Genomic DNA, 12680 nt, shown 5'->3' on the forward strand with positions numbered 1-12680 from the left:
CTGATTGTTACTAATGTGTATAATAGCCGAATACAGACTAATACGCTCTCCTCCTCCTCCTCCCCGCTCCTCCTCCTCTGTCGTCCTCCTCCTCCTCCTCCTCCAGACTCCTCTGTCCTCCTCCTCCTCCTCCAGACTCCTCTGTCCTCCTCCTCCTCCTCCAGACTCCTCTGTCCTCCTCCTCCTCCTCCAGACTCCTCTGTCCTCCGCCCTCCTCCTCCAGACTCCTCTGTCCTCCTCCTCCTCCTCCAGACTCCTCTGTCCTCCTACTCCTCCTCCTCCAGACTCCTCTGTCCTCATCCTCCAGACTCCTCAGTCCTCCTCCTCCTCCTCCTCCTCCTCCTCCTCCAGACTCCTCTGTCCTCCTCCTCCTCTGTCCTCACTCCTCCTCCCCGCTCCTCCTCCCCGCTCCTCCTCCTCCTCCTCCAGACTCCTCTGTCCTCCTCCTCCGGACTCCCTCTGTCCTCCTCCTCCTCCTCCAGACTCCACTGTCCTCCTCCTCCTCCTCCAGACTCCACTGTCCTCCTCCTCTGTCTTCCTCCTCCTCCTCCTCCTCCAGACTCCTCCTCATCCAGACTCCTCTGTCCTCCTCCTCATCCAGACTCCTCTGTCCTCCACCTCCTGCAGACTCCTCTGTCCTCCTCCTCCTCCAGACTCCTCTGTCCTCCTCCTCCTCCTCCAGACTCCTCTGTCCCCCTCCTCCTCCAGACCCCTCTGTCCTCCTCTTCCTCCAGACCCCTCTGTCCTCCTCCTCCGGACTCCCTCTGTCCTCCTCCTCCAGACTCCACTGTCCTCCTCCTCCTCCTCCAGACTCCACTGTCCTCCTCCTCCTCTGTCTTCCTCCTCCAGACTCCTCCTCCTCCAGACTCCTCTGTCCTCCACCTCCTGCAGACTCCTCTGTCCTCCTCCACCTCCTGCAGACTCCTCTGTCCTCCTCCTCCTCCAGACTCCTCTGTCCCCCTCCTCCTCCTCCAGACTCCTCTGTCCCCCTCCTCCTCCAGACCCCTCTGTCCTCCTCTTCCTCCAGACCCCTCTGTCCTCATCCTCCTCCAGACCCCTCTGTCCTCCTCCTCCTCCAGACTCCTTTGTCCTCCTCCTCCTCCAGACCCCTCTGTCCTCCTCCTCCTCCAGACTCCTGTGTACTCCTCCAGACTCCTCTGTCCTCCTCCTCCTCCAGACTCCTCTGTCCTCCTCCTCCTCCAGACTCCTCTGTCCTCCTCCTCCTCCAGACTCCTCTGTCCTCCTCCTCCTCCAGACTCCTCTGTCCTCCTCCTCCTCCAGACTCCTCTGTGCTCCTCCTCCTCCAGACTCCTCTGTGCTCCTCCTCCTCCAGACTCCTCTGTCCTCCTCCTCCTCCAGACTCCTCTGTCCTCCGCCTCCTCCAGACTCCTCTGTGCTCCTCCTCCTCCAGACTCCTCTGTGCTCCTCCTCCTCCAGACTCCTCTGTGCTCCTCCTCCTCCAGACTCCTCTGTGCTCCTCCTCCTCCAGACTCCTCTGTCCTCCTCCTCCTCCAGACTCCTCTGTCCTCCTCCTCCTCCTCCAGACCCATCTGTCCTCCTCCTCCTCCAGACCCATCTGTCCTCCTCCTCCTCCAGACCCATCTGTCCTCCTCCTCCTCCAGACTCCTCTGTCCTCCTCCTCCAGACTCCTCTGTCCTCCTCCAGACTCCTCTGTCCTTCTCCTCCTCCTCCAGACTCCTCTGTCCGCCTCCTCCTCCTCCAGACTCCTCTGTCCTCCTCCTCCTCCAGGCTCCTCTGTCCTCCTTCAGACTCCTCTGTCCTTCTCCTCCTCCTCCAGACTCCTCTGTCCTCCTTCAGACTCCTCTGTCCTTCTCCTCCTCCTCCAGACTCCTCTGTCCTTCTCCTCCTCCTCCAGACTCCTCTGTCCGCCTCCTCCTCCTCCAGACTCCTCTGTCCGCCTCCTCCTCCTCCAGACTCCTCTGTCCGCCTCCTCCTCCTCCAGACTCCTCTGTCCTCCTCCTCCTCCAGGCTCCTCTGTCCTCCTCCTCCTCCAGGCTCCTCTGTCCGCCTCCTCCAGGCTCCTCTGTCCTCCTCCTCCTCCAGACTCCTCTGTCCTCCTCCTCCTCCAGACTCCTCTGTCCTCCTCCTCCTCCAGACTCCTCTGTCCTCCTCCTCCTCCAGACTCCTCTGTCCTCCTCCTCCAGACTCCTCTGTCCTCCTCCTCCAGACTCCTCTGTCCTCCTCCTCCAGACTCCTCTGTCCTCCTCCTCCAGACCCCTCTGTCCTCCCCCTCCTCCAGACTCCTCTGTCCTCCTCCTCCTCCAGACTCCTCTGTCCTCTTTCTTCTCCAGACTCCTCTGTCCTCTTTCTTCTCCAGACTCCTCTGTCCTCCTCCTCCTCCAGACTCCTATGTCCTCCCCCTCCTCCAGGCTCCTCTGTCCTCCTCCTCCAGACTTCTCTGTCCTCCTTCTTCTCCAGACTCCTCTGTCCTCCCCCTCCTCCAGACTCCTCTGTCCTCCCCCTCCTCCAGACTCCTTTGTCCTCTTTCTTCTCCAGACTCCTCTGTCCTCCTCCTCCAGACCCCTGTCCTCCTCCTCCACCAGACTCCTCTGTCCTCCTCCTCCAGACTCCTCTGTCCTCCTCCTCCTCCTCCAGACTCCTCTGTCCTCCTCCTCCTCCTCCTCCAGACGCCTCTGTCCTCCTCCTCCTCCTCCAGACGCCTCTGTCCTCCTCCTCCTCCTCCAGACGCCTCTGTCCTCCTCCTCCTCCAGACGCCTCTGTCCTCCTCCTCCTCCAGACGCCTCTGTCCTCCTCCTCCTCCAGACGCCTCTGTCCTCCTCCTCCTCCAGACGCCTCTGTCCTCCTCCTCCTCCAGACGCCTCTGTCCTCCTCCTCCTCCTCCTCCAGACGCCTCTGTCCTCCTCCTCCTCCAGACTCCCCTGTCCTCCTCCTCCTCCAGACGCCTCTGTCCTCCTCCTCCTCCAGACTCCCCTGTCCTCCTCCTCCTCCAGACTCCCCTGTCCTCCTCCTCCTCCAGACTCCCCTGTCCTCCTCCTCCAGACTCCTCTGTCCTCCTCCTCCAGACTCCTCTGTCCTCCTCCTCCTCCTCCAGACTCCTCTGTCCTCCTCCTCCAGACTCCTCTGTCCTCCTCCTCCTCCAGACTCCTCTGTCCACCTCCTCCTCCAGACTCCTCTGTCCACCTCCTCCTCCAGACTCCTCTGTCCTCCTCCTCCTCCAGACTCCTCTGTCCTCCTCCTCCTCCAGACTCCTCTGTCCCCCTCCTCCAGACTCCTCTGTCCTCCTCCTCCTCCAGACTCCTCTGTCCTCCTCCAGACTCCTCTGTCCTCCTCCTCCTCCAGACTCCTCTGTCCTCCTCCTCCTCCTCCAGACTCCTCTGTCCTCCTCCTCCTCCAGACTCCTCTGTCCTCCTCCTCCAGACTCCTCTGTCCTCCTCCTCCTCCTCCAGACTCCTCTGTCGTCCTCCTCCTCCTCCTCCAGACTCCTCTGTCGTCCTCCTCCTCCTCCTCCAGACTCCTCTGTCCTCCTCCTCCTCCTCCAGACTCCTCTGTCCTCCTCCTCCTCCAGACTCCTCTGTCCTCCTCCTCCTCCGTCCTCCAGACTCCTCTGTCCTCCTCTGTCCTCCAGACTCCTCTGTCCTCCTCTGTCCTCCAGACTCCTCTGTCCTCCTCTGTCCTCCAGACTCCTCTGTCCTCCAGACTCCTCTGTCCTCCTCTGTCCTCCAGACTCCTCTGTCCTCCTCTGTCCTCCAGACCTTTTGTTCTCCTTTTCCTCTGTACTAGTATAAACTGTGTATAACCTTTCCTTAGATGAGTAGGGGGAGCACCTGACATGATGTAGGCTCGGCCAGCATTAGGATTGTTAGGGGGGCTCCGCTTCCACAGGTCCCCCTTATAGTGTCTACTATAGTGCCTCTACTGCTGTGGGTGGAGAGAAGAGGTTCAGCAGCTGCATTCTCTGACATCTCCTAGTCTTCCTGTCATTGGTCGACTGATTCGGTCACCGGCTCCTCCTCCTCATGACTCATTTCCTGTGTTTCCTGCTTTAGCAGTTTCCGTAGTCAGAGGGGAGGGGGAGCAGCATGTCTCCGGCCAGGTCTATCCTTATCGTACATCAAGCTGCTGCTTTGTCATACACTGAACACATAGAGGAAGTATATAACTCCGCCCTGATTTCTTTATATTAGGTAGGTAACACAAAATGCATATTATAAATGAAGATCTTTATTATTTACAGGGCATCTACCACCAGGATGAAAGACTGTAGGAAAATAAGCCTGAGGGGCTCCAGGCTCCATTAGCACCTAAGCACCTTCATCTTGGTGGTAGATGCCCTTTAAGTAAACCATCCTGATAAACCAGGGGCATTACTCATAGATCCAGGCCCCAGGACTGTGGTATCTTCTTATACGTGTTATCCGTGGCTTCCATCTGTCTAAAATAGTCTTTTATAATTATTGCAATGAGCCTGAAGGGCTCTGGGGGTGTTACTAGAGCCCCTCTGTGCTGCAGATTCACAGGCTGTTACAATGAGCAGAACATGTCTCCCCCTGCACTTCCTGCTGCTGCTAGATTACACGGGGGCAGAGGGAAATCCTCTAGATATCCAGCGTCTGTGATAATGGCTGATGCTTCTCCTATGACGTCTGGGGGATTCCGAGGTTTGGGGTGCACCTGACTGTGTAAGGAAGGTTCCCCTAGACTGGGGGCTGGCGTTATAGAAGTTTGGGTACTATTGCACTTTAATAGCGTTGGTGATCTGTGTCCCCCCCCTCCCCTGTTACCTCATGATGCCCTCCCCTCCTACAGGACGTGGGGGCATATATGGCTGATGACTTTTATGCTCCCCCCCCCCTATGTTATTGAGATGTTATGTTTTTTGTAATGTTTTACCTTTGTATTTTATAGTTAATTTCCAGTTACAGCAGGAGGAATAGTGGGAGATGTGAGATGGTGGTGGCTCGGTTGGCCGACTTGCCAGCTGGGAGTCCTGGCCTTCAGCTTCCAGAGCTCAGTAATGTGTCATTTTATTCCAGACTGGTGGCTGTAGGGTGAGGTCACCAAGGGTTTACTTACATAAAGGGTGTTTGGTACTTTAATGAAGGGGGAGTGGCCATGGATTTTGGTTGGTTTACCCCTCCCCTTTTTTTCTGACCTCATCATGTTGTCCTCTATTAGTTGCGGCACTCAAAGGGGAGTTACGTTGAATTTTTGGCTTTTGATGTTCGGCTGGTCGACTTTCCAGCTGGGAGTTTGGCTGAGCGAGTTATTTCTGGTGCCTAATGTTCATGTTACGGGTTATTGTGTAAATAAAAATGTGACCCCCTTAGCCCCCAGCAAGGAGTCCTGTGTGACGCTTTACATACATACATACACACAGCATGCACTCAGTCTACACATATACTGTATATGTATATATATATTATACTATACTAACACACATACATCATACACAGGGGCATCATAAGCAGCAGATCCTAGCACAGGGAGGGGAGAGGGTAACACAGTTTGGGGCACTTCCTCCTGTGTTCTGTGAACCCTCCCCCTCTCGCAGGACCCGACAGACAGGAAGTGGAGGAAGATGATTCACGGGACCCTCGGAGCTTCCCCTTCTGCTCTACAAGAGTTGGTGATGATAGATCTGCCTCCCATGTGTCATATATCTGCAGCAACCTGGATGGAGATGGGCCCCTCAGAACCCAGGGGCCCCGGGCAATCGCCCATTACGCCCTAAGGAAGATCTGCCATTGGTTTTGTATCTAAAACCAGAAACTTTGTCACACAATGTAGCTGCATGTGACAGGTAAGTGGCTCTGAGTATAAGGAACCTTCTGTGGATGCAGCTCTGGATGTGACTAGAGAAGAAGACACTCAGGATCAGGATGTGATATGGAGGGGTACGGTCCCCCAAAATATCATAAAGCCACAAATAGCCGTGAAAGCAATGAAGGTTTAACTATTTGACTACCACACAGATAAGAGCCACATCTATAAGCAGTAGGGACACTGCTCGTCCTGCCACAGGGGCGGTGCTGGTGCAATGTATCAGATCAGTTCCTGTATTCTCCATGTTTCTTCTTCTTGCCACGAGACACCGGGCCGAGGGCAAACGTGGACTTGATGTTGTGCCGATCCCTCTCGGCCTCCTCATCCTCGTCGTAGCGCTCCTCCTCCTCCTCTTCTTCATCTTCACTTTCACGGGGGCTGGAGGGCTGAGACACCGATGGAGAAGGGGGCACCGAGGACGGACGGGGGAAGCGGAACCCATCTGTCTATAAAAGGGACACAACATACAGGATGAATAGTGCGGGAGCGATATACATATATATACATGAGAGTCACTGGGGATATGTGATCAGGGGCCTAACTACAGAGGGAGCAACCACTATGGGGCCCGCAGTGTCAGGGGCCCCGGCCTCTGATGTGACTGGAGGAGCACAGCATAATATGTATATAACATATCTGTGATGTATATACATGTGTAATCAGAAGTCTATGGGGCCCTGTCTCTCCGAGTTACACCCCTGTATGTGATATATGTGCAACACCCCTGCCAACGCATAGGCGGCTGGTAGTAGTGAATAGCGCCCTCTCCATGTCAGGAGCTGTCTAGGGAGTCATGAACCCTCTAGTAAGTTTCTAACTCTGAGAGATTATGTTATAGCAGATGTAGCCTCTGCCTGGACAGGCAATAGGTCAGGAGACTCTGACCCAGAGCTGCAGCTTCCACGTTTGGACTCAGCCCCACCTCAATCATCCCAACATCTAGTACCAGGCTGGTGCACTATTCCTGAGGACCCTCTCCATGACCACTCCGGTACCAGAATCCAGATCTGCTATTGACTGTTTAGACCCGTTGCCTGCTGTTGTTCAATAAAGATCTGTAAGGTGATTTGTACTACGTTGCCTCAGTCTGATCCCTGGATACGGCTGTTACCACCACGGGCTCCCACATCCATTACCCAGAGCTCTTCTCCAGCACCTATGAGGTTAATCCCTGCAAAGAACTTTGTCAGCTCTGCTACATCTGCTGAAAGAGCCATTGCTGCAGCACTGAAGGGGTTAACCGCTGCAACCTCTGTGCTACGCATCAAGTAATTCCAGCCCGCCAAAAGTCACTGGCGTGAAGCCACGGTCTGCACGGGATAAGCTCCGCCCCCTGCGCATACAGTGAGGCCGAGGCCTTTACCTCTCAATGAGGACCCGGAGCTCCTCGAAGCCTTTGAGACTCTGATCATCGCGGCAGCGCATCCCATCCGGAGGCATTGAGGTACGACTCGGGCCTCCCTTGTGGACACCTACCTCCAGCCTGGGGCAGAGTGTGGCTCTCCACCTGCTCCGAATCCATCCTCTCCGGTTCCACCCCTGCAGAGGTTCCTCTCCACTATCGGTGTCCTGGTTCCGTACGCTCCGGAGGGTTCTTTCCGTTTTTGATTGTGGAATCTGCTGCAGCCAGTCCAAGCGGCAGGGAAACCGGTATCCCCTGGGCTCCCCCCACGCTGGAGGCTATCCTAAAGGAGCCCAACACTCCAGTAGCCATCGCTGACCGGCCCGTGGAGTATCCAAGACCACCTGTTAAGAGGCCCATGCTGTATGGTGAGAATGTCCTGCTACTACAGAGGTCTCCACCGCCAGCTCAACAGCGCCCCCAACAGCTGCAGGTCAGTCTGAGCATGACACTCCGCTATCTCTCAGCAATGGAGAAGAATCTATGGCTCCCATGGCCATCATCATGCGCTCTACAGCGCCCCCTACAGCTGCAGGTCAGTCTGCGAATGACACTCCTCTATCTCTCAGCAATGGAGAAGAATCTATGGCTCCCGTGGCCATCATCATGCGCTCTACAGCGCCCCCAGCTACTGGAGGTCGGTCAGAGAAGGGCTGAAGATGACCTCCCGGCTGTTCCAGCTTCTGGGTGTCCCATGTCAGCAGTTCCAGAGCCACCAGTGTTCCTGAGGTTCCTGCTAGCGGACGATCTCCGGGTGGTGAGAGGTTCTGTTGCACAGGTTGATCCTCCAGCATCATCCGTTCCTGCTATAGCACCTGCTCCCGGGACCTTCAGCCCTGCTATAGCTGCGCCAGATCCCACCCCTGCTGCTTCTGCACCTACCTCTGCCGATCCATTTTCCACCACCAGAGCTGTCCAGGCGATGAATCCCACCAGCGAGTGCCCCCAGCCGGCTGCAGCCCTGACTCTGACAGTGAATATCCCCTGATGGGCTGAAGTCCACAATCAGGTACTTTTCTGCCTTGTATATATTTCTTTCTCCCAGTTGTGCTGTGATAGCAGAGCTCCTCACCAAGGGACTGTGGCCCTCATCTGAAGGGGAGACCCTTTGTTTTTGCTATCCTTTTTCCTACATGAAGGACTGTTCCCAGAGAATGGACTCTCCCTGCAGGAGTCTCTGAGTATAGTATTACTAGAAGTCGGTCTGCATGTAACCTTTGCTGCTATGTGGACAAGACTGTGTTGGACCGTTATTGTATTTGTCAAAACCTGACCGCAGGCTTACGGCTCAAATCGGAGCTCCGTAATTGTGTGGCCTCTGTAAACAATGTGTCTTTAAGGAACCGGGGGTGTTCACGTAGTGACACTTAGATGTCATACACTAGGGTAAGACCATCAGACGACAGGTATACCATATGTACTATACGTATCATTTATGCCACCTCGGTGATGTGTCTTCGGACAGGTTTTCAGGCCTTGGTGCAAGGAGTGGAATACAGGACATGACACCGTAGCAAAGAGTTGGTTTAAATTGGATGTAATGGCTGATAACAGAGAGTAATAGATTGCATCCCCCCTGTACAGTCTCCTCTCCCCGGGATGTAATGGCTGATAACAGAGAGTAATAGATTGTATCCCCCCCCCCCCTGTACAGTCTCATCTCCCCGGGATGTAATGGCTGATAACAGAGAGTAATAGATTGTATCCCCCCCCTGTACAGTCTCCTCTCCCCGGGGTGTAATGGCTGATAACAGAGAGTAATAGATTGTATCCCCCCTGTACAGTCTCCTCTCCCCGGGGTGTAATGGCTGATAACAGAGAGTAATAGATTGTATCCCCCCCTGTACAGTCTCCTCTCCCCGGGGTGTAATGGCTGATAACAGAGAGTAATGGCTGATAACAGGGAGTAATAGATGTTAGTTTGGGCAGATGGCTGATGCTTTGTCATTGATAGTAATCAGGATGGATGGGATAGTGGTGACTATGAGGTGGTGACGCAGCAGCCCGGTCACCGTTGCCACCATTTATCACATATAGAGCGGATATCTCGTGAGTTATGGCCGGGGCCAACGACACATTCAGCAAAGATTTTATGATATTATTGATCTGAAATAATAAAATGTTAATTACTACAAGGAGAATCCAAGCGGAGATGATGGATCCCTCAAGACCATGGAATCCCCGACAACTCCATGAGTCATCTCTAGCTGTGGACACAACAGATGCTCCCGAGACCAAGGAATCCCTAAGAAACCCCGAGTCATCTCCAACTGTCGAAACAAAGGAATCCCTAAGAAGCTCCAGGAGAAAGTCATGACCATGGAATCCCCAAAAAGTCCCAGGATGAGCTAAAGACCTTTCCCCAAGAAGTCCTGAGTCATCTCCAGCTGTAGAGACCCAGGACAACCTCAAGACCAAGGAATCCCCAAGAAGTCCCAGGACAACCTCAACATAAAGGAATCCCCAAGAAGTCCCAGGACAACCTCAACATAAAGGAATCCCCAAGAAGTCCCAGGACAACCTTAAGATAAAGGAATCCCCAAGAAGTCCCAGGACAACCTCAAGTTAAAGGAATCCCCAAGAAGTCCCAGGACAACCTCAAGATAAAGGAATCCCCAAGAAGTCCCAGGACAACCTCAAGATAAAGGAATCCCCAAGAAGTCCCAGGACAACCTCAAGATAAAGGAATCCCCAAGAAGTCCCAGGACAACCTCAAGATAAAGGAATCCCCAAGAAGTCCCAGGACAACCTCAAGAAAAAGGAATCCCCAAGAAGTCCCAGGACAACCTCAAGATATAGGAATCCCCAAGAAGTCCCAGGACAACCTCAAGATATAGGAATCCCCAAGAAGTCCCAGGACAACCTCAAGATAAAGGAATCCCCAAGAAGTCCCAGGACAACCTCAGCCATCCCCAGCTGCGGACAAAACTGATGCTCCCAAGACCAAGAAATGCCCGACAACCCAATGAGACACCTCTAGCTATGGACACAACATATGCTCCCAAGATCAAGGAATCCATAAGAAAACCTGAGTCAAAGAATTAAAACCCATGGAATCCCCAAGAAGTCCCAGGATGACCTGAAGAACCTATCCCCAAGAAGTCCTGAGTAAGCTGTAGAGACCCAGGACAACCTCAAGACCAAGGAATCCCCAAGAAGTCCCAGGACAACCTCAGTCATCTCCAGCTTGAGTCATCTCTAGTCGTAGAGAACAAGGAGGTCCCTAACATCAAGGAAACCCAGAGTCATCTCAAGTGATGGAACTCAAGGACAACCTCAAGACCAAGGAATCCCCAGGACAACCTCAGTCATCTCCAGCTTGAGTCATCACTAGTCGTAGAGAACAAGGAGGTCCCTAACATCAAGGAAACCCAGAGTCATCTCAAGTGATGGAACTCAAGGACAACCTCAAGACCAAGGAATCCCTGAGAAGTCCATGAGTCATTTCCAGCTACAAGGATGACTCTAAGATCAAGACGCCTCTGATTGAACCATGTCTAACCGCCAAGACAATAGATGCTCAGGAATCCATGAGAATGCCCTGCATCCTGCTGTGACAGCCAAGGACAACCTCAAGACCAAAGAGCATCACCTACAACTGCAGAGGCAATCAACACTTTCAAAACTCAGGAATCCCCGAGTAACCCTGAGTCCTCTCCATCTGTGGTGACAATCGGTGCTACCAAGACCACGGAATCCCTGCGAAGCCCCACAGTCTCCTAGAACGGTGCAGACAGACAATGCTCCTAAGCCCTCTTGACATTTTCTTGGATAAACAATGGCAAACAGATGTCCCCATGTAATTCTGTGGGCCCACACACATTGCAATTGTTTCAATGGGGCACATTTACTTAATGGCGGTGCGTTGTCCGACGAGGATTCGGGTCCGGCGCGATTCACTAAGATCGTGCGTCCGATATCCATCATCCATTGCTTCTGCGCCGAGGTCCTCCGGAGTTCACCTGCTTCTTACTGGTGCATGTAAGTGCGTGGTCTTCCGACACAAATCCTCCCCGATTAATTACCCGGGGTAATAAGGCACAAAACGGTAATATTCGGGAAACCCGACGAAAGTGCGGCATTTGGACCCTTAGTAAATGAGCCCCTATGGCTCCATCTGTGAGCTGTCTGCCCAAGCCCATAAACTCAGAGCAGGACCTATTCTGCAAACTCATATGGGCTCTGCTCCTGTCAATGGCGTAGGAGGGGACCTCACACTCCTCTGTTGTTAGCAGCCCAGTAAAAGCACATGTTTATGTGCAGGTACAGCAAGATCAAGGAATCCCGGAGTCATCTCCATCTCTGGTGACTAAGGACAAGATCAAGCAATCCCAAAGAATGACCCTAAGATCAAGAACTGAAGAGAAGCCTACGACTGAATAATCTACAATTGTTTAGTCAATAGGTGCTACCAACACCAATAAATTCCTGAGAAGGCCCTGGGTTATCAGTAGCTGTGAAGATCAAGGACAACCTCAAGACCAAAGAATCCCAAGAAGCCCATGAATCACCTACAAATTTAAAGAATCCAATAAAGAGTCATCACCAGCTGTGGAGACCAAGCACTGCCTCGAGACCAAGGAATCCCCAAGGATTCCCCAAGAATTCCATGAGTCACCTACAACTCTGAGACGATCAATGCTCTAAAGACCAAAGAATCCATGAGGAACCCCGGATCATTTCCAACTGTGGTGACAATCGGTGCTACCATGACCAAAAAGCACCCTTCCACTCACTGCGGCTACAATCCAGCTGCTGCAGAATTTGACCATTTGAAGTAAAAATTCAGGTAATGCAGTGCTTGACTCTCTACTAACTTATCCATGGGACCGATGCCTGGTTCATCTTAATAAATGTTAGGATGTCCATGTTGTCTGCAGAGAGGCAGATTCTCTTGTCGGTGATGACACGACCGGTGGTGCTGAACCCGCCCTCTAACAGCGCACCGGCCGCAGGGCAGCACCTGCAGAGCATAGAGGGAAAGCTCAGGACAATTTTCCCACCCAGACGTGTGGACAGATAATCCTCCACCATAGGAGTCACATTCTGCCTCCTGCTATTCCGTCCATATCTGATGGTGGTGGAGGAGGAGGTTTAAACATGTTGTTCCACATTGTGGCCATGCTCCCTCTCCCACCTGGGGTGGTGCTGGTGCCCCTGTTGCATTGACAATTTCCTCCTCCTCCAGTACTGATGAGTATCCTGGTCAGGCTGCCGGAGGCAGGAACAAGCTGTCCTCGATGACGCCCATGAGCTACTCCGGGTGTCCCACGGCTCTGAGAAACAATACTCTTCTTTCTTCTCTAAAACTGTTCCCTTCCTGTGAGCATGTGGACCGGCCTGACACCTGTTCCTCCTCTTCCTCCATTAATGACATCCTCTGTCATGGCTTGAAGAGCTGAAGATGTGAATGGTGGAGCTGAGGATGAAGTCATCTGTGGTGACCATATTGGAAGCAGCACTGAACCAGTAT

The 12680-nt window shown here is 53.4% G+C and overlaps 1 protein-coding gene across 1 annotated transcript in view; it reads right to left on the minus strand.

Moving 5' to 3' along the window:
* Positions 1-5915: 5915 nt before the first annotated feature.
* Positions 5916-12680, minus strand: part of LOC140125886 (glycogen [starch] synthase, liver-like) — a 92956-nt gene continuing 86191 nt past the window's right edge. Inside the window, exon 16 of the mRNA XM_072144771.1 lies at positions 5916-6251. Coding sequence (XP_072000872.1) covers positions 6030-6251 — 222 coding nt within the window. The 3' untranslated portion in view covers positions 5916-6029. The remainder of the gene's footprint in view (positions 6252-12680) is intronic.

This window comes from Engystomops pustulosus, chromosome 4 (assembly GCF_040894005.1).
Source record: "Engystomops pustulosus chromosome 4, aEngPut4.maternal, whole genome shotgun sequence".
NCBI classification, from domain to species: Eukaryota; Metazoa; Chordata; class Amphibia; order Anura; family Leptodactylidae; genus Engystomops; species Engystomops pustulosus.